The 24,794-nt window shown below is 36.1% G+C and overlaps 2 protein-coding genes and 1 long non-coding RNA gene across 3 annotated transcripts in view; all 3 read left to right on the forward strand.

The window, feature by feature from the left end:
• Positions 1-6,570: 6,570 nt before the first annotated feature.
• Positions 6,571-9,962, forward strand: LOC107563020 (uncharacterized). Its single transcript, XR_001606064.1, has 3 exons — positions 6,571-6,653; positions 8,126-8,224; positions 9,227-9,962. It is a non-coding gene; the product is annotated as an uncharacterized lncRNA (long non-coding RNA).
• A 2,515-nt stretch (positions 9,963-12,477) lies between these two features.
• On the forward strand, positions 12,478-22,289 carry LOC107563012 (stAR-related lipid transfer protein 3-like). The gene is made up of 8 exons (XM_016247783.1): positions 12,478-12,574; positions 13,581-13,828; positions 16,617-16,682; positions 16,779-16,874; positions 18,092-18,171; positions 18,316-18,420; positions 18,501-18,594; positions 20,777-22,289. The coding sequence occupies exons 2-8, from the start codon at positions 13,607-13,609 to the stop codon at positions 20,879-20,881; spliced, it is 768 nt and encodes a 255-aa protein (XP_016103269.1). The 5' UTR covers positions 12,478-12,574; positions 13,581-13,606; the 3' UTR covers positions 20,882-22,289.
• Positions 22,290-23,964: 1,675 nt separating this feature from the next.
• Positions 23,965-24,794, forward strand: part of LOC107563015 (melanoregulin-like) — a 3,167-nt gene continuing 2,337 nt past the window's right edge. The window contains exons 1-3 of the mRNA XM_016247784.1: positions 23,965-24,017; positions 24,135-24,354; positions 24,469-24,575. Of these exons, the coding sequence (XP_016103270.1) occupies positions 24,484-24,575 (92 nt within the window). The 5' untranslated portion in view covers positions 23,965-24,017; positions 24,135-24,354; positions 24,469-24,483. The remainder of the gene's footprint in view (positions 24,018-24,134; positions 24,355-24,468; positions 24,576-24,794) is intronic.

Genomic DNA, 24,794 nt, shown 5'->3' on the forward strand with positions numbered 1-24,794 from the left:
TTGTTGCTTGCTATTTGTTTCTCAAAATGTCTCTAAACCATGAGCGTTTCTAGTCTGCAATGCGAAAAATGTTGTAACTGTTTGTGTAAAACTTAAAACACAAATATTTAAAAGAACCTGAGGGAAAGAGGCACTCATAATATCATATTGGCAAATCCATCTGGGACACAGGACTTTCTGTTTGAGTAGAAAATGCTGTTAACCTGTCATCGTCACAAGTGTTTTGTTATCTAATTTAATGTGTCTGCGCCTTGTGTAAAGAGAGTTACCAAAAACAGGAAGGATTTTGAGTGTTTTTATGTGTACAAAGATGTGGATGGTTGCCAAGGCATTGTTATGCAGTTGCTAAGATGTTCTGAATGGTTTTTAGTATGTTGCTGAATGATTGGTAGGGTGTTCTAAGTGGGTTTAATGTGTTATGTGGTTGCTAGGGTGTTCATGTTAGTCTGCATGCTGCAAGACATAACATGCTCGTCTGCATTAACAGAAGATTAGGCCAAAAGTGTGTTGTATAACACCCCCCTTTAACCCCCTGATGCCTGTTCGACCCTAGAAATTAGAACACATTTCTTTTTAAATGATTTTTTTCAAACTACACATGTAATATTGCTCACTTTTTAGTTAAGCAGTTTTGGAGGGATCTGAAGTGTATATTTTATTATTTATTTGCCTCAAAATGATTCTTGTTTTTATATATTTTATACAAAATGGGAATATTATATGTAAAATTCAAGAAGATATGTATTATTATGTATTTATTTATTTTTGTAATTCATGGCGATACAGTCAAACCAAAAATTATTCAGACACCAGATATAATTTTAGATTTTTTTTGTTTTTTTTTTACTAGTTGGTGCAGGACACTATAGTTCATTTTATGTAAGTGAGGATAGAAAAATAAAGTAAACTGTGACATATTATACCCAAAAATTCTTCATACAGTGGACTACCAGTAAAATAGAAAAAAAATTGGGACAAAAACTTATTCAGACACTTTGACCTGACCATGTTTTTATCAAGATTAATTTGTTCTGACACAGTTTAACTCTTGAGTTCTTGTCATATTTTATTACCATTTTCTAAACTATAGCGAATAAACTGTGATAATGTGTGAAATGTTGAAGGTGTCTGAATACATTTTGGTTTGACTGTAATTCATGGAAAATGTGCCATGCTTAAGTGGAAGATTTGTGCCACCTGCAGGAAAACAAACACTTTTAAAATGAAATTTTTTTCATTCTTTTAACATGCTTTGCTTTGGGATTTATATTTCGACATTTATGAAATCACTATTTAAAATTCACTTTTTGCCAAAGTTCAGCACTGTTTTATACTGAAGTATGATGTTGCAAGAGTTTTCAAAAAGTCATCGGATCTGCATGAATCACACAAATGACCTTTGAATTAAAAACATGGTTTGCAGGCTGTTAACCATCTCTTCAGTGTCTCTCAAATGTCAATCAAACACCCATTCACAAACATACTTCGATGTTTTTTATGTTTTGAGCAATAGAGATGCTCTGAAATGAACTAATAATAACATGAATCACTTTGCCCTTTCAGCCAGTGACATTAAATGTTGATTGACTTCATGACTTACAATGAAAATAATTATAGGTTAAGCTTACCAATATCTTTTTATTTTACTTGAACACTGCTTTCCTCATTTTGATGCACTGGGGGGGGGGTTCTGTTCTGTGCCCCAGAAAGTTTCCCTCCTCTATTCAATTTGGTCATGTGACTGTGTCTGACTGTAATGTCGAAGGGTGAGTGATTGATATGTACTCCCTTGATAATAAAATACACTTTTGAAATGCAACGCCCCTTGCATATACTGCATACCCCATTTTTGTGGCCCTGGGTTTTGCATGTTTCTATGTGGCTGTTAGGGCACTGACCTTATTCTGCTAGTAGTAGTAGTTGTATTTTTCTAAGAACACATTAAACTGCTGATCATTACAGTTCATTATAGAGAACAAAAACATGAATATGTAGTTTACTTGCTTTGCCTCACATTAAACTTTGGCAAAACCAGAAAAACCAAAGTGCTGGTTTTATCAAGGTCATATTTGATCAAATATGACCTTGTCTCTAGGCAAACTGATACTCTTGGAATTTGTGTAAAGTCAGCCGGCCTGATTAGAGTGTGTAGTATGCATCAGATAGTCAGTAAACAGATAGACTGTGTTATCTGAGACTGCAGGAATTATTGAATAGTACAGGAACACATGCATGCCAGTTTTGTTTTGAGAGCATAATACTGACACAGCCAATTAGGTGAAATGCTAATGTACAGTCAAGAGTGAAAAGGGCCGGAGATGGAAATGTTTGCGAACCCATTTTCCAGTGTGAGTTGGGAGACAATGTTTTATGTCAGTTGGCAATTATGTACAGTATATGCAATTTAGACTGCATCGAGTTCTGAGAAGAAATTATCTGGATTTCTGAATGATTGGCTCCAAAAATGTGCTCTGAACCCCATCAAAGTTAGTTGTAGCAAACAACATAAAAGACATTTGACAGTGTTTCTGATTCACCCCTACAGTGCAGCACCGTCACTGAACAAATGTCAATTTTGTGAATCTTCACATTGTGGAGGAGGATTTGCCACGGAACACTTTGTTTTCTCCAGAGCACTGTGAACTCTGCTCCAGTGCTGCTGAAGAACATCTGGGTGGCCTTGTGGGACATTTAAAAGGGCGGCAATTATTTCTTGTCCTTTATTTGGAGAGCTTGATGGAAACACTAAGAAGTTCGCTCTTTTTCAGTGTTTTTCATTATGTAGATTCATTAACACGCATAAAGCACAAAATGGCCAGATTCTGCTGCAGAAACTTTTTATTTAGTTCTTCTCTGTAATAAATAATCTTGAAAACAAATGTTATCGGTATTGATGGTGCCATGAGGAACTTTTCACATCCATGGAATCTTTCCATTCTGCGAAAGGTTCTTTATAGTGTAAAAAGATTCTTTAGATTATTAAAATGTTCTTTATGCTAAGAAAAATGGTTCTTTTAAGAACTCTTCACTGAAAGGTTCATTGGGGAACCCAAAATGGTTGTTCTGCGGCGTCATTGCACAAACACCCTTTTGGGATCTTTATGTTTAAGAGTGTTAATGTCAAGAACTTGTTTTGATCTCTATATTCTTGATAGAGCCTAACATGTTGAAAATAACCAATTAATATATTTTATTATTTAGTGTGAAAGTTTGCACTTATCTCAAGGTATGTTTACATGACACCAATGTACCAGAAGTTTTTCCTTTGCGTTTTTTTGAAAAGTTTCGTGTACAGACATGTTTCTGCAAAAATGACTAAAAATGCTGCATTATGCATGCCAGGCCAGTAGTTGGCGATGTCACTTTGTGAAGAAACACTACACACCTGCGACTCTTTTTCAGTGTTTTTCATTATGTAGATTCATTAACACGCATAAAGCACAAAATGGCCAGATTCTGCTGCAGAAACTTTTTATTTAGTTCTTCTCTGTAATAAATAATCTTGAAAACAAATGTTATCGGTATTGATGGTGCCATGAGGAACTTTTCACATCCATGGAATCTTTCCGTTCTTAATGGTTCTTTTAAGAACTCTTCACTGAAAGGTTCATTGGGGAACCCAAAATGGTTGTTCTGTGGCGTCATTGCACAAACACCCTTTTGGGATCTTTGTTTAAGAGTGTTAATGTCAAGAACTTGTTTTGATCTCTATATTCTTGATAGAGCCTAACATGTTGAACATAACCAATTAATATATTTTATTATTTAGTGTGAAAGTTTGCACTTATCTCAAGGTATGTTTACATGACACCAATGTACCAGAAGTTTTTCCTTTGCGTTTTTTTGAAAAGTTTCGTGTACAGACATGTTTCTGCAAAAATGACTAAAAATGCTGCATTATGCATGCCAGGCCAGTAGTTGGCGATGTCACTTTGTGAAGAAACACTACACACCTGCGCACATACACACACAAGCCTATAGACCAGGGGTGGCGAACTCCGGTCCTGGAGAGCCGCAGCCCTGCAGAGTTCAGCTCCAACCCTAATTAAAACTCACCTGCCTGTAGCTTCCTAATAACCGTTCAGACCTTGATTAGCTTGCTCAGGTGTGATTGGTTGGGGTTGGAGCTAAACTCTGCAGAAATATGGACCTTGAGGGCTAGAGTTGGGAGCCGCTGTGTTATGCTGGGTACACACTAAAAGATTTTTAAAATCTTATAAGATCTTCAAAATATGAGACCACAAACATGATGACAAAAAATCCTAGATTTAACCGTTTTGCTCCTATAGTGTGTGGTGTTTTCGGGGTTCCGTCCCCCACACATTAGGATTTCTGATCGTAAATATTGTATTGAATATGTTGAATATTTACGATTCGCGATCGGGGCGTCTCCGACGTTCTTCCGAGCAGATTCAGTCACTCTTAACACACCTCACACCACAGGAAAATGCCTGTAGCTTCCTAATAACCGTTCAGACCTTGATTAGCTTGCTCAGGTGTGATTGGTTGGGGTTGGAGCTAAACTCTGCAGAAATATGGACCTTGAGGGCTAGAGTTGGGAACCGCTGTGTTATGCTGGGTACACACTAAAAGATTTTTTAAATCTTATAAGATCTTCAGAGTATGAGACCACAAACATGATGACAAAAAATCCTAGATTTAACCGTTTTGCTCCTATAGTGTGTGGTGTTTTCGGGGTTCCGCCCCCCACACATTAGGATTTCTGATCGTAAATATTGTATTGAATATGTTGAATATTCCACAGTGCCACCTCAGTTCTGGAGGTTAAATGGCATGAGCAATGCTGAATTTACGTTGTGTATATTTATGGCAATAACTTCCCTCATTGAAATCCCTTACAATAAACATACTGTGGCCAAGTGATTATACAGTACTGATATTATAGATTATATACATATACTGTTGTATCTCTATGGTACATGATAAATAATACCATAGTAAAAACATTGCATTAATATAAGAGAGAAAAGCATTTTTCATAATGATTTCAAAATTTGTTCTTGCTGTTGTTTATCCATTTACAATATTTACCAGAAAAATGTAAATGTTCCTATCAGGGTTATTATTGTTTTTACTAAAAAAAACTATAGTTTTATAAAAACTATAAAAACATTTTAATTACTTGAAATAAAATAACAACATTTATAATAGCCAAGGCAACATTCTCATTTTCATTTAGTTTGAATTACTAAAATGACTCAAATGAAATTAACCAAAAACTTAAATAAAAATTATATAGACATATTAAAAAGCTAACGATAATGACAGCCATTGTATTAATAATTTAATTATTACAACTAATATTAATTAATTGTTTAAGTATTATATATAGTCATTATATATATATATATATATATATATATCGTATTTACATTTAACATTTATGCCATTTTCAGTGGGTTGTAGGAGAAAATGGTGTCCTCAAGCCAAAACGAATCAACCCGAATATCTACCAGCCACCATCATTAAAAGGTAAAGGCCTGTAGTTTTGCCTGTGATATGTGATCTGTGCCTGTTGTATTCACTCTAAAAAATGCTGGGTTAAACATTTAACCCAACCGCAGGGTCAAAACAACCCAATTGCTGGGTTTGTCCCTATTTTACCCAGCACTGGGTTGTATTTAACCCAGCATTTTTTCGAGTGTGTATACTCCTTTGGTATATATTGTTTCTGAAGACTTTCCTGCACTGTGCTGGCCCTGGGTTTAAAAACTGTCCCAAGCTGCAAGTCTGTTTTTCCTATTTTACCATGCGTGTGTGAGTAAGATTAGAGATGGAGACAGCTGTGATGGGTGTGAGTCTGTGCTGCTCTGGATCATCCTGGATTACAGCAGATAGCATACAGCTGCAAACACACACAGTTTTAGAGGACAGACGTCCATCAGAAACATTCGCCATCAGACTAGTGCACTAGAAAGATTGTGACCCACTGAGGACAATCTTAGATTGTCAACATAATGATGCTGTTGTTTTCATTTTTTGCTTAATTTAGATATATTTTCATTGACGAAGCAAAAATACAATAGCTGGCTGTATTTTGTCTTAATTGTAAGTTACACAATATTAACTTATTGTTGATAGAAAAATCCATTTGAAATCAAAGTTATATTGAGTTTGACAGCACTACTGCTTTTCTAATATTGCTTAATTGTCTCAATTGATCTATGTATTTCTCTTAGCACGTTCTATGAGAAACTAAGGAAGCTTGTTTCTGCCACACTTGTTTTTATCTAATATTAACCCGCAATTCTGAGAAAGAAAAATCTCAGTTGTGAGATATAAACTCGCAATTTCGTGAAGAAAATCAGAATTGTGAGATTTAAAAAAAAAAAAATAGCAGTTACATTTTAATATACAATTAAATTTGTATTTTTAATTTCATGGCAAAAAATTATATAGACATATTAAAAAGCTAACGATAATGACAGCCATTGTATTAATAATTTAATTATTACAACTAATATTAATTAATTGTTTAAGTATTATATATAGTCATTATATATATATATATATATATATATATCGTATTTACATTTAACATTTATGCCATTTTCAGTGGGTTGTAGGAGAAAATGGTGTCCTCAAGCCAAAACGAATCAACCCGAATATCTACCAGCCACCATCATTAAAAGGTAAAGGCCTGTAGTTTTGCCTGTGATATGTGATCTGTGCCTGTTGTATTCACTCTAAAAAATGCTGGGTTAAACATTTAACCCAACCGCAGGGTCAAAACAACCCAATTGCTGGGTTTGTCCCTATTTTACCCAGCACTGGGTTGTATTTAACCCAGCATTTTTTCGAGTGTGTATACTCCTTTGGTATATATTGTTTCTGAAGACTTTCCTGCACTGTGCTGGCCCTGGGTTTAAAAACTGTCCCAAGCTGCAAGTCTGTTTTTCCTATTTTACCATGCGTGTGTGAGTAAGATTAGAGATGGAGACAGCTGTGATGGGTGTGAGTCTGTGCTGCTCTGGATCATCCTGGATTACAGCAGATAGCATACAGCTGCAAACACACACAGTTTTAGAGGACAGACGTCCATCAGAAACATTCGCCATCAGACTAGTGCACTAGAAAGATTGTGACCCACTGAGGACAATCTTAGATTGTCAACATAATGATGCTGTTGTTTTCATTTTTTGCTTAATTTAGATATATTTTCATTGACGAAGCAAAAATACAATAGCTGGCTGTATTTTGTCTTAATTGTAAGTTACACAATATTAACTTATTGTTGATAGAAAAATCCATTTGAAATCAAAGTTATATTGAGTTTGACAGCACTACTGCTTTTCTAATATTGCTTAATTGTCTCAATTGATCTATGTATTTCTCTTAGCACGTTCTATGAGAAACTAAGGAAGCTTGTTTCTGCCACACTTGTTTTTATCTAATATTAACCCGCAATTCTGAGAAAGAAAAATCTCAGTTGTGAGATATAAACTCGCAATTTCGTGAAGAAAATCAGAATTGTGAGATTTAAAAAAAAAAAAATAGCAGTTACATTTTAATATACAATTAAATTTGTATTTTTAATTTCATGGCAAAAAACCCCAAAGAGAATTGTAATATGTAAACTCAGAATTCTGAGAAGAAAAGTCAGATATACACTCAGAATTGCAAGAGAGTCCGAATTTATGTTTAGTTTATATCTCGCAATTCTGAGTTTTTATATCAGAATTCTGACTTTTTTCCTCAGAATTGTGAGGAAAAAAGTCTGAATTGAGAGAGTCAAAATTACCTTTTTTCTGCCAAAAACAAAAAAATCGGACAATGATGACATGAATTAGTTTTATTAGTAATGTGTGAAATTAAAAGAAGGGAAAATAGCTATGCATTACTGTGATATTGTCTCTGAATGTGTTTTGTCTGTTTTGTGAATCATCAAAAAGACGGGTGGTGTGTCCTGTCATTGCAGCATAAATAAAACCTTTTCTGGTTGGCACGGTGCAGAAGTCCTGTTAAAAGTAAACAGACCCATCCATCCCTCTTTACCTGTGTGTGTTTGAGCATGTTCCTGTGTTTTCTCCTTGTGGTTTGGTGATCCCTGATTTGTGAATCCCCCTGTGTGTGTGTGTGTGTGTGTGTGTGTGTGTGTTTATAGCCGTGCAGCAGATGGCTGAAGCTCACATGCAGAAATTAGGTGTGTATCGTCATGTAGAGGAGGAAGGGGGGGAGGAGCTTTCCTCATCCTGCATACCTGGTAATCTTAATATCACATCACAGAGGAACCCTCTACATATGCATGTCATCATCATCAAGAAATATAGGCCATTCTCACAGAACAGTGACATCAGTGATTAATGTTTTGCTTTATAATGTTTTATATTATTACTATCTAATTATTTATTTTATAATATTTTATACAATTCTTGTTATTTATTTATTAATGCTGTCAGTATTTGGTTTTTATCATTTAATTTGAAAAGATTACTGCTGAACATTCACATCAGCCTTACAAAAACAATAGTAAGAGAAGACGCTTTCTATTATGTCAGATTAATATTACTATATACTTTTTCTATTACTACTATTATTTTTAAAGGGGCAAATGTAAAGAAAAGTTACGTTTTTTAATGTTTATTTTAACATTTCTTTTGCATTATGCATATATAATACATTTCTATTGAATTATGCATTAAACAGAGATAAAACTACAGTACCAAATAATGTGAACTCTTCAGTATTCTGTTAATTATATTAATATTAAGTGATAACAGCGCAGATAACAGTTTCCTGAGACTGACCCACAGACAAATATATTGTAGGCACACATTTAGACACTATTTAGCACTGTTTTCATGCAGTTGGAGGTGGACTTTGGGTCATTGGGTTTTTAAGACTTGTTTTAAGTGGGGAAAAACCGAAGAGTTACTTCTTTCTCTTGGGTCCAGAGTAGAGTCTTTCATTGTGCATTTCCATATTCCCCCACTAAATTTCAGTGCAAATTTACACTTTTTATAAAAAGTTCTGTCTTAGTCTTATATTTAAACACTGATAAAGTATATTTGGTCTTTGTGTCTTTAAAACATCATTGTTTTCTTATGTTGTGCTGCTCTCTCATACCAATGCTAATGTTCCAGGTCAACAAACATTATCATATTTGCATGTAACATTCAACCCAAAATATTAGCCAATCAAAGATGAGATTATCTGTTGATTCCATTTTTTATTTTATTTCATTTAATAAATACTAATTTTAAAGATTCACAGGAGCAAAGGGGCATGGCAGAATACCAGCCTGGCATGAGAAAGGCAGGAGCCACGGCACCGACTGATGAAGAGGAGGAGGAGGAGGAGGAGGAAGTAGAAGCGGACGATATGGCAGAGGATGAGTGCAGAAATGTGGACTGAAAGAGCAAAGTTTGAGAAACTTTAGAGATTTTTTTCATAATGCAGAACCTTGTTTGGAAATCAGAATTATTGTTTATTGATTACTGGTCAATAATTCCATCATTTGATAAAACAGCTGTCTGTTTGTATTCAGAGACAAAAAGAGACTCTGAAAGACTGGAATTTTGAAGTGGTCAAACAACCTCAAACAAATAACTCACCCCGACATTGCCATGATTATAGAAATATATAAGGTAAAATCCATCAGCAGTCATATAATACCATCCTTGCGTTCACAAACAGGTAAAGTACAACTGTTTAGTTCTATGAGCAGCACGGTACGAATGTGAAGTGTTGAGAAATGTGTCAAGTGTTCATGTCATGTTTTATGTGTGTTTTGAGTCGCAGTATGTTTTGTGATCGGTGGATTTCTGTGGGCCTACACTGCCATCTGGAGTACAGAGAATTGTTATACTGAATTCCATGAAATAATTTGCCAAGAACAATAATCCCAGAGCACATGGAAAGTATTTCACAGCATTATTGTTTAGCGTTATGTTCAACCACTGCCAACATCCTTGTAGTTGGACTGCACTTCAAACTATAGTTCATTTTTTTTTATTATATTTCCATATTTATAAATATAAATATATTTATAAAAATGTAACATTTAATATTTGCATATTTATAAATATAATTATATTTATAAAAACATAAAATGTTATATATTTGAAAATATAAAAATAAATTATTACTCATTTCTAAAATTATGTAAAATAATTTCTAAATTCACCACCGTTGGTAGATGTGGTGAAATCATATCGGTGCACTCAGTCATTTTTCTGTCATTAAAGAAGTTTCACACATAGAGTTGAAAAGTATTTCTGAAAAAATAACCCAATAAAGGCTGTTTTGCTTTTACACGGAGTGGACCATGTAAAGATCACAAATTCTAGTTTGATTTATCTCACTGTTTTGGGAGATTTTCACCTCATGGAACAAACTAATCGCGGCTGACTGTGAATAACACATTCCTACAATCTTGTCTTTGTGATTCATTTGTGGTTTGTCAATGACATTGTGATCAAAGCTGCTATAAACATCATATTTGCATACAGAATAGAATTTGCATCTCTTGATATGACTGTATTTGGTTACAGATAACTAAAAAAAAAATCCAAATTCAGTGCCTCGGGGTGAAAGTTCAGTGCTCATGTATATCAGGAATATCAGAAACATGTGTCAATCATTTCAGTCAATTACTGTAGTAAACAACTTGCATTATTATTAGCTGGATAACTTATTACTTAACTTAGTTTTTAAGTTTCTTCCTTAAAATGTTGAACTATTTTTAAAAATGATTGTTAATGATTTAAAATGAAAAACCAACAGCCACGTGTTGCTTTTTAAAGAAATTGTACTGCTTTATATCGAATATAATCATATTTGTATGCATATCCTCTGAAGCTCATGCAGGTACACATTGTTGATTTTGATTAACGTATTATAAAAAATCTGAGAAAATGTACCAAATTAGTAAATATATCCATAGGACTATGGAAATGTTTGAGGTTAAAATCTCTGTATCAATAAATATATTTGCACTGAATTCAAGTGTTAAAGAATATCTTTTTCATATTTTGGGATCATAATAACGGGCTAACTCTAATTTATTTCATAGTCTTGCTGCCATTTGGACTAAATTGGACATGCTTGACCTCGGTTCTATAATTTTACATTTGGAAAGAAAGTATGATTTTTATACTCAAAACAATAAAAATGTTCATCAACAAGGCATATTGTCAATTTAATACCACCAAGACGAGCATGTGTGGGCAGTTTTGGCAAAAACATCCAGTTTCTGTTGTAAACAGATGGCGGCACAGTGGTTCTCTATCCCATATCTTGAACGTCTCTACCTTTGATGCTTTCAAAATCTGGGCTAAAACTGATCTGGCTTGGATTCCCAAAAGAGGTGGTCCATATTTAAGTGAAAAATCTAATTTCTCAGATTCTTCGCCGACAGCTTTTGCTTTGACTATACCATTAGGAGGATCCAGGATTAGGAAACTTCCTAACTTCCTAAACTAACGTTTGCATCAGATCCCTGTGTTTGGCATTGTGACTAACAGATAAGTGGGGCGGCACACACGAGACGTGATGCTGTGACCTACTTCACACAATATAGTGATCATAGTGTTTTATGGTGAGTTATGGGAACATGTGGCTGATGGAGGAAATGAAACCCAGGATTTCTGCCCTGACGCTGCACACACCGTTGTATTACTGACAGTGGGAAATTCTAAAACTAGATCAGACCATGAACATATATAAGAAAAACAGACCTCATGATGTTGTGGTGGGAAATGAGGCCATCCGTTTACTAGAAATCATGCGTAACTGAGAGAATAAAAGTACAAATGTGACCCTGGAGCACAAAAGCAGTCTTAAGTCGCTGGGGGATATTTGTAGCAATAGCCAAAAATACATTGTATGAGTCCAAATTATTGATTTTTCTTTTATGCCAAAAATCATTAGGACATTAAGTAAAGATCATGTTCCATGAAGATATTTTGTAAATTTCCTACTGTAAATATATCAAAACTTAATTTTTGATTAGTAATATGCATTGCTAAAGACTTGATTTGGACAACTTTAAAGGCGATTTCCTCAATATTTAGATTTTTTTGCACCCTCAGATTCCAGATTTTCACATAGTTGTGTCCCAGCCAAATATTGTCCGATCCTAACAAACCATACATCAATGGAAAGCTTAGTTATTCAGCTTTCAGATGATGTATACATCTCAATTTCGAAAAATTGACCCTTATGACTGGTTTTGTGATCCAGGGTCACAAATGTCATCCACTTTTTGGACTTGCCCAATAAAATTTCCCATTTTATATACTTTTTATTAATGTGTTCATTGCAATTTTTACACACGTCAACCAGTCAACCTGTTATGAACTGAAAAATAAAACTATGGTAATTTGATATTAGTCATTCACACTGGTTTAAGCCCTTACATTAATTTATTCAGATTTCTCATTATATATACATACTGCACCAAGTGATGCATTTTTTGTTTCATTTCGGCGTTTCACACTTTAGCCGCGAGCGCTTCTGAGCGTCGATCAGCTGGCGGATGTGACGTCTCTCACATCCGATTGTTATCGCGGAAGTGCAGCAGGCTGCTAGTGAGAATGATGCGCTGAATCTGGTGAGTTTCGGCTTCACTTCGACTCTCTCGACTGATTTTGTTCGGTACTTTTAAATGAGTTTTAAACAACTTGTCTCAACTGTCAGCAAGTGTTCATGTTTAGAACTACAAGCTTGTTTATGCTCCGATTTACGTGCCAACTAGACAAATAAGTGTAATGTACTCATGAATATTAATTAGGTCTGTTCTGAATATCAAGTATGTGTTTATGAAGGGTTATATATGAGGCCATTTTTATTGTGAAATATATATTTAAAGCTTATTTGCCACATGTAGAGGAACATCAATCATGTTGACTGTGCAGAATTATTATATGATGCTTTTGCTTCCCCAGTATTTATTATCTGGTCTATTTCTGTCACATGATTTTATTCATTTTCGCAATCATTCTTTGGACAAACAGGGAAGAGTGTGTTATCAAACCTGAAAGCCTAGTGCTAAAAGTTCAAATGCCTCTAATCTAGCGATTAGGCTAGATTTAGTGCTCTTAAATGATTTTTGGAGTTGCCATGTCAGTTCATAAGCACACATTAGATGGAAAATGATGGCATTTAGTGATTCACTTTTAATTGTCACACCATACTATGTTTCCCCCTAAGATTATCACAAATTATTCAGATTTATTCAACAAAACCTAGTTAATGCAACCATGGTGACATTGATTATTTAAATCAACAGTGTTCAGTGCATAACAGAAAACGAATTATTTACATTCACAAGGTGTACAAATATGTTTATGATTTCTGGACCGGAATGCAAAATGTAATATTTAGTGCATATATAGTATAATATGCAATCAGATACACTACATAGGGCAAGCCTTTTGTTAAGCCATGACTAGACCAGCTTTAAAAGTGGTCAAAGGCTGCTTGATTAGATCTTGTTCTCCAGCCTGTTGCTTTGATCACTGTGCTTTCAGTTTAATTGCAGTATCTTGTTGCATAAGAGCCATATAAAGCATGTATGTTTGTTAGACTGTTTGATCATCTGTTCTTCTCTGGTGCAGGGGATGTGCTCCAGCTGGATGTAGTTATGCAGAGCGGCGTGGACTACAGCGAGTTGGGAGGAAGTTTTCCAGCCATTGCCTCATTGAACGCCTCATATTCCCAGGCGTCTCTCTCCCTTCCCTCCCCTTACTACCCCCCGCTGCCCCCGGGAGAGAGGAAAGCCTTCTCAGACGTACGCCGAACATTCTGCCTCTTCGTTACATTTGACCTCCTCTTCATCACTCTGCTCTGGATCATTGAGTTAAATGTAAGTTTTTATTTTTGTTTCCAAACTGACTTATTGCCCAATGCTAATGGTTTTTATTTGTCGTTCAGTTTGTACTTCCTTTTTGTACTTCGCCCATAGTCGTGTGGGGTGAATGTTACAGTTGATTGTACGTGCCTGTTTCACTTCCTCTGATGAAAATAGAGCTGTGCATATTGTGATTTGCATATTACATGTATGATTTTATCATTTTTTAAATAATAAAATAATAAACCATAAAAAACAAAATGCAAATATTTAGATAAAGTAAAGAGATTTTCATATATGTTATGTATTTGCTATACTAAATATATGGTTAAAATATATTTAATATGCAAAGTATTTATATTGTTTAATTATATAAATGTATCAGAAAGAGCTTTATTGCCAAGTATGTTTGCACATACAAGAAATGTGTTCTGGTGACAGAAGCTTCCTGTACACAAGACAACAACAACACACAGTAATAAGAAATAATAAAATACACATATATGCAAATAAACATAAATAGACTAAATTTGTATGTACAGTAGAGATACAGTAGAGATATATAGATGCAATAGAATATAATTTACAAGGAATGGAATAAGATGTAGGGTACTATTAAATAAAAGTGGTATTGCACATCTTTTTATTGAACAGTAGGGGAGAACATTTAACTGTTCATAAGGTAGATTGCCTGAAGGAAGAAACTTTTCTTGTGCCTAGCTGTCCTGGTGTTCGGTGCGCTGTAGCGCTGGTCAGACGGTAAAAGTTCAGAAAGGAGATGGCTTGGATGTGAGGGGTCCAGAGCGATTTTCTGATTTTCCCTTTTCCTCAATCTGGATATATACAGTTCTTAAAGGGGTCCTATTATGCTTTTTCACTTTTTAAATTTTAGTCAGTGTGTAGTGTGTATGTTTGGGCATAAAAAAGATCTAGAAAGTTACAAATCTCAAAGTCCACTCCAAAGGGAGATATTTAGTTTTTAAAAATTCCATTTTCAAGAACTACTGCAAACGGCTCGTTTGGACTACAGCGTTTGGTTTCCGGGCTTTGTGACATCACAAAGCGGCTCATTAGAATTTCATTACAAATAATTCCCGCCTACAGAAATTCGAATGGTTGGGGGGTGGGGAGGGGCGCGGTCGTGGTTAGAACGCTTGGTTGAGTGCATGAGACGAGACGACGAAGAAGAAGAGCTGCTGCAAAGTTAGTGCATCAGAGAAAACCAAGAAGAAGAGCTGCTGTGCTGTAGCTTCAAATTTTTGGCAGCTAACCAATCACAAAACATTTTGTTTTTCGGAAGGCGGGCCTTCATCAAAGCCGGAACTAATCGAGCTGTTTGTGCCAGCCTGGGGAGAAAGGGATTGTAATAATGTAAATTATGTGAAAAATAATGCGTTTTTCGAACCACCAAGCATGAGAGCATGTTCTAGTACACCCCCAAAACAAAATCAAGACTTTGTAAAAGAGCATAATAGGACCCCTTTAAAGGGTGGGCAGGGGAGCACCAATAATCCTCTCAGCAGGCCGAACCGTCCTCTGTAGTCTTCTGATATCTGATTTTGTAGCTGAGCCAAACCAGACCGTTATTGAAGTGCACAGGACAGACTCAATGATGGCTGAGTAGAACTTTGTGTGCAGCTCCTGTGACGGGTTGAACTTCCTCAGCTGGCGAAGGAAGTACAACCTCTGCTGGGCCTTTTTAACAATGGAGTCAATGTGATTGTCCCACTTCAGGTCCTGAAAGATGGTGGTGCCCAGGAATCTGAATGACTCTACTGTTGTTAAAGTGCTGTGCATGATGGTGAGTGGGGGTAGTGCAGGGGGTTCCTCCTGAAGTCCACGATCATGCAGACTCCTCATCGTCTTGGATGAGGCCAATGACTGTAGTGTCATCTGCAAACTTCAGGAGTTTGACAGAAGGGTCAGTAGAGGTGCAGTCGTTGGTGTAGAGGGAGAAGAGCAATGGGGAGAGAGCACATCCCTGGGGGGTGCCAGTGCTGATGGTGCGGCTGTTTGACATGAATTTCCCCAGTCTCACTAGATGTTTCCTATTTGTCAGAAAGTTGGTGATCCATTGATAGAGCTAGGAACAGAGTGCTGGGTTAGTTTGGTCTGGAGGAATGCTGGGATGATTTGATTGAAAGCCGAACTGAAGTCCACAAACAGGATCCTCACATAAGTCCCTGGTTTGTCTAGATCAGGGGTGGCGAACGTCGGTCCTGGAGAGCCGCAGCCCTGCAGAGTTTTGCTTCAACCCTAATCAAACACACCTGAACACGCTAATCAAGGTCTGAAGGGTTACTAGGAAGCTACAGGCAGGTGAGTTTTAATTAGGGTTGGAGCTGAACTCTGCAGGGCTGCGGCTCTCCAGGACCGGAGTTCGCCACCCCTGGTCTAGATGTTGTAGGATATAATGCAGTCCCATGTTGACTGCATCATTCACGGACCTGTTTGCTCTGTAAGCAAACTGCAGGGGGTCCAGTGATGTCCTTCAGATAAGCCAACAACAGTCTCTAGTGACTTCATGACCACAGCACAGATGTTAGGGCAACAGGTCTGTAGTCATTAAGTCCTGTGATTTTGGGTTTCTTTGGAATGGGGATGATGGTGGAGCGTTTGAAACAGGAAGGGACTTCGCACAGCTCCAGTGATCTGTTGAAGATCTGTGAAAAGATGGAGGTCAGCTGGTCAGCACAGGTTTTCAGACAGGCTGGTGAAACTTCATCTGGGCCTGGTGCTTTTCTTCTCTTCTGTTTCCTGAAGACCTGATGGACATCATCTTCACTGATCTGAATTGCACAAGGGGGGAAGGGGGGGGGGAGTATATACTCTTGAAATACCGTGCCATGGGAAAACGTTTATTTTAAAGGTATTTTCCATCTGTATTATGAGCCTTTTCGTGTCTTACTTCATGTTTGTTCAAATATCCAGAATCAGTCACTTACCTGTGGTTTGGGTGTTTTAGGCACTCTTGCAGTGTTCCGCAGAGCTGGTGTATCAGGAGGTCATTTTACAGCCGGAGAAGATGGTGCAGTGGAACAGAACAGTGTCTGTTTGTCAGGTACACATACACTCACAGATGCCTCCATTAACCTCAGCTGAAACACATGTTGGTGTGAGGCATGTTTTAATAGTGAAAACACATGTACACTTTCAAATGTACAAAACAAATACACTACTGTTCAGAAGTTTGGTATCGGTAAGATTTTAAAATGTTTTTGAAAGAATTCCATTTTGCTCACCAAACTTACATTTATGTGAAACAAATGAGGTAAAAACAGCAATATTGTGAATTTATTAGAATTCTCTCTTTGAGTATATTTTAAAATGAAATAAATTTATTGTGATGCAAAGCTGAATTTTCAGCAGCATTACTCTAGTCTTCAGTGTCACATGATCCTTCAGAAATTATACTAATATGCTGATTTGCTAAGTACACTTTAAAATGTACAAAACAAAATACACTACTGTTCAGAAGTTTGGTATCGGTAAGATTTTAAAATGTTTTTGAAAGAATTCCATTTTGCTCATCAAACTTACATTTATGTGAAACAAATGAGGTAAAAACAGCAATATTGTGAATTTATTAGAATTCTCTCTTTGAGTATATTTTAAAATGAAATAAATTTATTGTGATGCAAAGCTGAATTTTCAGCAGCATTACTCTAGTCTTCAGTGTCACATGATCCTTCAGAAATTATACTAATATGCTGATTTGCTACTCAAGAAACATTTTTTTATTATTATTATAAATGTTGAAAACAGATGTTCTGCTTATTATTTTTGTGGAACCTATGATACATTACATACATACCTGGATTATTTGATGAAAGCTAAAAAAAACAGTATTTATTTGAAATGGAAAATAAAAATCTTACGCAATATTATAAATGTCTTTACTGTCACTTTTGATCAATCTAATGCCTCCTTGCTGAATGAAAAGTAAATGGATGTGTAAAATAGGTCTTGTCAGAGATAGGACCTGACACTTAGTGTTTGTGCTTCGACAGGGTGGTATTTATGCTGATGACCCAAATTTGAATCCATCCCTATTGTTTCCTGTTTTCTCTCTGACTTTCCCTGCTAGTTAAAGAAACAAAAAGGCCATAAATAAAACTCTAAGATGCTACACAAATAAAATAGGTGTTTTTGTGGGATGGTTTTGAGTTTTTAATCATTGAAACAGCCTTGAAGTAAGTAGCTGTTTGTAAGTGTCCTGCATACACTCTGCCATTACAATTAATGTTCTCTCTGTGTTCTTCTCTGATCTGTCTACAGATTTTACAGAGAGTGGATGACAACACAATGGTGTCATATGATGTTTCTGCAGGAGCCGCAGGAGGTGTCGTGTCTCCCAGGTGAGTTGATGCTTAAGTCTGTTTAAAATGTGAAAGCAGTGCATATTTCGTATTTATTATAATTTTTAGCTGTTTTGATTGGCTGTACAAATAATTGAGAAGTCAAAGGGTTCAAACTGTCTTTTTCTTGTTCTTCATCTTCAGGGACTTTGTGAACGTTCGTCGGGTGGAACGCAAGCGAGACTGCTACATCTCTGCAGGAATGGCCACCAATCACAGCAGCAAACCCCCTCACAGTCGCTATGTCAGGTCTGCTTTTGGCTTCATCAGCAAATAAAAAAGGAGAACTTAAAACTGTAAACTAAACTCTCTCTCCTTCTCTCTTTCAGAGGGGAAAATGGTCCTGGTGGATTTGTGGTGTTGAAATCTAGCAGTAATCCTTCAGTTTGCACCTTCATCTGGGTCCTCAATACAGACCTTAAGGTAAGACCTGCAGTTACTGCCAATTTGTACATTTAAGCCATTTGAACAAAGTCAAATTATGCTTTTAATTAGTTGTTTTAAAAGGCAAGCATCAATACTATTATTATTGCAAATGCATAGAATTAGAGATTTGAACAATCCCATAACATTAAGTATTTAACTTCATTGTGCAACTCATCCTGCACCATTTGTGTTACAGACATGAATGATGCCTTAAATCAGTGGTTCTAAATTCCAGTCCTGGGGAGCCTCTTCTCTGCACATGTCTCTCTTATCTGACACACTCAGGCTACGTCCACACGAAGCCAGAGCTTTCCCTGTCCGATCTTTTTTTCCCCCTCGTCTCAAGAAATATCTGCGTCCACACGAAACCACAAAACGATGTAGTATACATGCCAGACCAGTATGTGGCGCTGTAATTCTGCCACAGAGATACACTAAAAACAGAGAATAAGACTTGGACTATGCACATAAACCTTGCACGCAATATACAAACGAACATGGAACAATGCATTTATTAATCTGTGTTAATGTTAGTTAATAAAAAGACAACGGTTCAGTGTTTGTTCATGTTTCTGTTGCTGTTACGTGACGTAGCGGTGTCTGACTAGGGGCGAGACGTGGGCTGATGACGTCATCGTTTCAGAAAATATACGGATTCGCTGTCCACATGAAAACGCAAGGGCGGCGGTTTCAGGTTTATCCACTCTGGGACCCGGTTTCAAAAAATATCGGTTTCACTCTCCCAAAACGCCGGATCCGTGTGGACGAAACGCCTATACGATATTAAATTTATGCATATACAGCTAAACGCATCTCCGTGTGGACGGGGCCTCAGTTCAGTTCATGGATCTCTCTCCTAATGAGCTGATAATCTGAATCAGGTGTGATAAATAAGGGAGACATGCAAAATGTGCCGAGCAGGAGGTCCCCAGGACTGGAACTGAGAACCAGAGCCTTAAATCAAGCAATTTGTTGAGAGGATGTGTGCTATAGCATTTTGAAGCATTCAGATTTATAATTTTCATGATGGATGTTAAAATGGGAGATAAATCCAATAAAATTACATTTGGGGGTTGGCTATTTTGATTTGGACCAGTTAAAGAGGTAATTCACAACTGGCAAGATGTGGTTTTTAATAAAAGTTGGCTGTCTATGCAGTATTTTTGTTTATTTATTTTTTAATCGGTACTACATAAATAGAGAAAACTATAGAAGCTTGTTTTCGCCATGGAATGAAACTTATTTTCTCAGAATTGCAAGATATAAACTCACAATTGCACAAAATAAAGTCAGAATTGGGAATTTTTTTTTGTGAGACTTTTTCTTGCAATTATGAGTTTATATCAAGCAATTAAATGCAAAATTTTGAGATATAACCTCGCAATTGTGAGAAAAAAGTGAATTGTGAGATGAAAAATTAGCAATTTTCTTTTTTAACTTTTTTGAAACAGCCTACCATAGAAAACGGAGAAAAAGGGCTATGGCAAAAAAGTAGGAAAACTTCAACACCCATAATGCTCTGGGCTTGATTAGATTATCTGTGAGCGGGAATACAAAAATTCAGAAATGCAATCTGATCTGTAATTTTCACAATTTGCCCTGGAGCTGTCAAAAGTCCACCAGATGACGTGTTTTGTCATTAGTAAATAAATGGGGATGTCTTGGTGAAGGTAATACGGAAAAATAATTATTTATTTATACTATCATCATTAACCATACAAGGCTTGTTGAAAATCAGCAAACGTAAGGTGGTCACACACCGGACGAGAAGCACAGCACAGCATCGCACCACGTCTTTAAAACACAGCTGCGTCGTGTTGTACGAATTGTCCTAGACGTGGCACGGTGCGGCGCTTCTCGTCCGGTGTGCAACCTCCTTTACCCTTTAAAGCCACCTAGCAACCACCCAAAACACCCTAGCAACTGCTCAGCTACATTCTAAACAAACACTCAGACTACCATTGCAACCATAAGGCAGTAACTTGTACGCAATTTGTTTTGTTTTGTTTTTTTTTCAGAAAATGTTTTAATCTAGTTTACAATTAAATGTAATAAATTACTAATAAATACATAAATAATATAATTACATGTATTATTTATCTAAAAATATAAATAGATTTTATATAAGATCTAAATATGAAATGTATTTATTTATTATAAATAAATTTTCTTATTACAGGGTCGCCTGCCACGTTACCTCATCCACCAGTCACTGGCCGCCACCATGTTCGAGTTTATGTCTCATCTCAGGCAGCGTATAAATGTCCACGTCTCCTACCGGTGATCTCTGGCTTTGACTCTTTATCCAGCCACAGTTTACATTGTGGTAACTTCAAATTTCACTGTGCCATATTCAAACTACAACTGCTGAGAGGAGATACAGCATTGCGTTTGACTGGCGGGAGGTTGTCACGGCTGTCTGCGTCTAGGACAGTTTGGCTGCACTTTACACTGAAGTTTAATTTTATATAAATGTACTACTGCAGCACACAGAGGTCATAACTCATACTGTCAAACCCAACAAGAGCTGGAAACATGCACAGGAAGTTATCAGAGAGCAGCTTGTGCTGTATGAGAGGTCAGGGGAAAAACTGATTGTGCCTAAAACCACTGTTGTCCCCTAGTGAACACGACTGACGGCTAGGACTGTTTCTGAGCCGAATATGCTGTGGTTTCTCATTCTGCTTTTACTTTTGCCTTAATCGAACATGCACACACATTCATACTAATTGTAATTATTGTTTTAGATCTTCTTTTGGTTTGCAATTGGCTCTTGTGGCCAGACATTGCTGTATTCGATTATTAAAAGTAAATGCATTCATCTGTAGCATAGATCAGCATCCTGCCATGTATATGATCATTTGTCTAATAATGTAAATGGTTAAGAGTTTGATTATATAGTTATGTCTTAAATCAACATATCCGGTTAACTACGACCCAGAGTATTTGCATAAAATATGCTGCAACAAAAAAGCTAACTTTTGTGCTTGATTTTATTCTATAAAAACTGGTTCAAAGCAGCTCAAAATCCATGTGAAATTAATATAACGGGCCTTTTGTTGAAATGCATGCATTTATTTCTTGCATTTATTGCATGTCAGTTTGTTTTCTCAAAGAGCATTACTGTCCACGTTTTTTTGATTATACACATGTTTACCACATTTATACAGGGCATAGCAATTTATAAACAGAAACTAAGGCATAGTCGCTCACTGGTTGTTTGATTAGTATTGTCTTATAGAAATGCAAATGTGTCCTACATTAACAGTTGCCTTGAAGCAAACAAAATGCATACTGGTTTTAACAGAGAGAAAAAAACACTCTTACAGGGTATTGCGCTTCCTTTTAAGGGACAGCACATGTTGAAGTTGGTTTATCAGTGGTATCGTGAAAAATGTTGATCTTTTTAAAGTCCTGTTCTGTACTTTGTTTTGCAGCCTTCTTGGCTTGTACTTGTGTGCCTTTGTTACAGTTTCCCTCACTGAAATCACAAGTTGCTTTCGTTATTTAGATTTATTTTGTAACACTTTTTTTGGCCTCTATGGACTGTATCCACATTTGTTTGTGCAGAGCCTTTTGCAGTTCACTTGAATTCACTTGTGATTCAGCTTCTGTGTGAATGATATTTTTATACTGATTTACAGTAATATGAAGCTATACAGAATTGTCATGTAACTCAAAAATCATGATTTTTTAAAAAAAATGAAGAATCAACATTAAATAAAACTAACAAACCGTTTTTACAGGATGTCTGATACCTGTTTCAGATTTATTGTTAACTAAACCGTGACCCCAAAAGTTAATGAACACTTTAACAATGCTTTTAGTCTGAATGTCAAAATATGTACATGAATATTGTTTTTATGCTATATATATATATATATATAGCTTCCTTAAAACTTCTATACTGCTATAATGTAAGCTTTGTTAACCCACTTTAAATGATGACAACTAGAAATAATTTTGTATTTACTGTGAACCATATATCTTCAGTATAATCATATAAGACCTAAAAATATTGTGAAATGTTTTGTTTGAACATTATCCTTAGTTGAGATAGATGCCACTTGGTTTGATATTTTATCTAATGCAATGACATTCGGACATTTGAAGTTTTGCTTTGTGACCAAATACTTGAACAAAAACATCCTGACATAATCACAAGGATTATTATTTGTATTATGTTTTTTAAGTTAAAAGCCTCTGGCAGAGTAAGTTGTGCCCAGCCTACCATGTGATGGGACACAGCCTATGAGCCTCTCACATGAGTATCACACATCAAACACTTCTCTATTTCTCTCTTTATTGCATATCAATTCAGAGGCTTGGAATTGTGTTGGTTTATGTATTAATGTTAAAGCTCAATTACATTCTCAGTGACCTTTGTACACAATTGCAGGTTTGTCTCGCTTTTAGACAAACGTTCAGCCACAACCAAAATGATGCAATGGGAGATGTGAAGTGTCTGTTACTCCTTAAGGACTGTACAGTTAATTTACACATCTTATATATGCAAAGCAACGTGCATAAGTGTCTTTTTGTGACTACAAACTTTAGACAGAAATTCCTACCCTTTTTATGATGCATGACAGCTGGCAAAAAAAATAAAAATTCTGTGCATTTTGTATTTGTCTTGTATCTTGTAGACATCATGCTGACAACACAAGTTTTCTACACTTATCTCAACCAAAATGATGCAATGGGAGATGTGAAGTGTCTGTTACTCCTTAAGGACTGTACAGTTAATTTACACATCTTATATATGCAAAGCAACGTGCATACGTGTCTTTTTGTGACTACAAACTTTAGACAGAAATTCCTACCCTTTTTATGATGCATGACAGCTGGCAAAAAAAAAAAAATTCTGTGCATTTTGTATTTGTCTTGTATCTTGTAGACATCATGCTGACAACACAAGTTTTCTACACTTATCTCTGGATTTCACCTGCTGAAAATATTTTTTAAAAAGTCAAATATAAATATTAGATGGAAAAACCTGAACAAAATTGAGAAATGAAATACGTTTAAGCACTGAAATGATTAAATCATTTTAAAAAGTAAAAAACAAAATATGAACATAACTATAATGCATAAAATGACTAAATGAAATTGACTGAAAATGTAAAAAATAAAAGCAAAATCAAAAACTATAATAGTTTATAAATAATACTAAAGTAACACTGCTGTTACATGCTTCTCAAATCTGGTATTTAGGTTTGATTATTTTGCCAGTGAGCACATGAGGTTTTCCATGAAGCAGGAGGTTTAGGATTATTGGTTTTCATAATAATATGAAGCAACAGTGTTATGCAATCACTCTTTTTACTTCAAACCTGCTTCATTTTCACTATAACCCTTTAAAATCGTATGAGGTTTTGGATATGCAAAGCGAAAGCAAGCTGTTGAAAACGTTGACGGAGGTAAAAGCTCGTTTGTGTTTTGGGGCTGTAGGACGAGTGGCTTTATTTCGAGGTCTGTGATGGCCTCAGGTTACGCAGCTCAGACTCATGACTAAACTGTGATGTTATTCATTCTAGAGAGAGACTGAAATCTTTTAGTCGCTCTCTGGGCCCCAAAAGATGCTTCACTTCTGAATAAGAGAAAATTGTGTTTAGACCTGAATTGATGGATTCAGCATTTTGCCGGGAGTTTCTGGGGTAAGTTATATCAAAGCAATACATTCCACTATTATTTTCATCTGAAAATACTCAACGGATGCTGAGGCTCACCCTGAAGAACCTGACAGCTTGAACAAAGGCAAGAAGATTGATTCTTTTATATTCACGTTCTTCAGAAATCTCACTAGTGTCTAGTGTCTTGGAGAAGCAGGTGTGGTGTTTAACACTCACCTCTTTCTTTCCAAGCTTCTAGTTTTGTATTTTGAGGATGGGTGCCGCCTTCAAGAAGTTCTGTATGCGATTTTGCTGTTGCTGCTGCTGTGAGGATGACGAGGAGGAAGAAAAGAGACCTTTACTTAGGTATTACTTTTAGGGGATGGGGGGGTCCGTTTGCTTTTGTATCATGCCTGATTGATGCTTTGAGTTTATGCTTTCTCTCAAAAAATATAGTATTTCCTATCATTATTATTTTTTACAGGAAAATGTCTTTAGTTCAAACTGAGTAAACATGCATACTAAAAGTTTTAACAGCTACTAACTCTTCAACTCTAGTACAACATGTGGAAATGGTATTTCATA

Source organism: Sinocyclocheilus grahami, unplaced genomic scaffold, assembly GCF_001515645.1.
Source record: "Sinocyclocheilus grahami isolate Dianchi unplaced genomic scaffold, SAMN03320097.WGS_v1.1 scaffold854.1, whole genome shotgun sequence".
NCBI classification, from domain to species: domain Eukaryota; kingdom Metazoa; phylum Chordata; class Actinopteri; order Cypriniformes; family Cyprinidae; genus Sinocyclocheilus; species Sinocyclocheilus grahami.

Coding starts and splice junctions, on each gene's coding strand:
- LOC107563012 (XM_016247783.1), top strand. CDS start 13,607: ATGCAGAGCGGCGTGGACTACAGCGAGTTGGGAGGAAGTTTTCCAGCC. Junction 16,683..16,778: donor GGAAAACGTTTATTTTAAAG/GTATTTTCCATC, acceptor TGGGTGTTTTAG/GCACTCTTGCAGTGTTCCGC. Junction 18,595..20,776: donor TCCTCAATACAGACCTTAAG/GTAAGACCTGCA, acceptor TTCTTATTACAG/GGTCGCCTGCCACGTTACCT.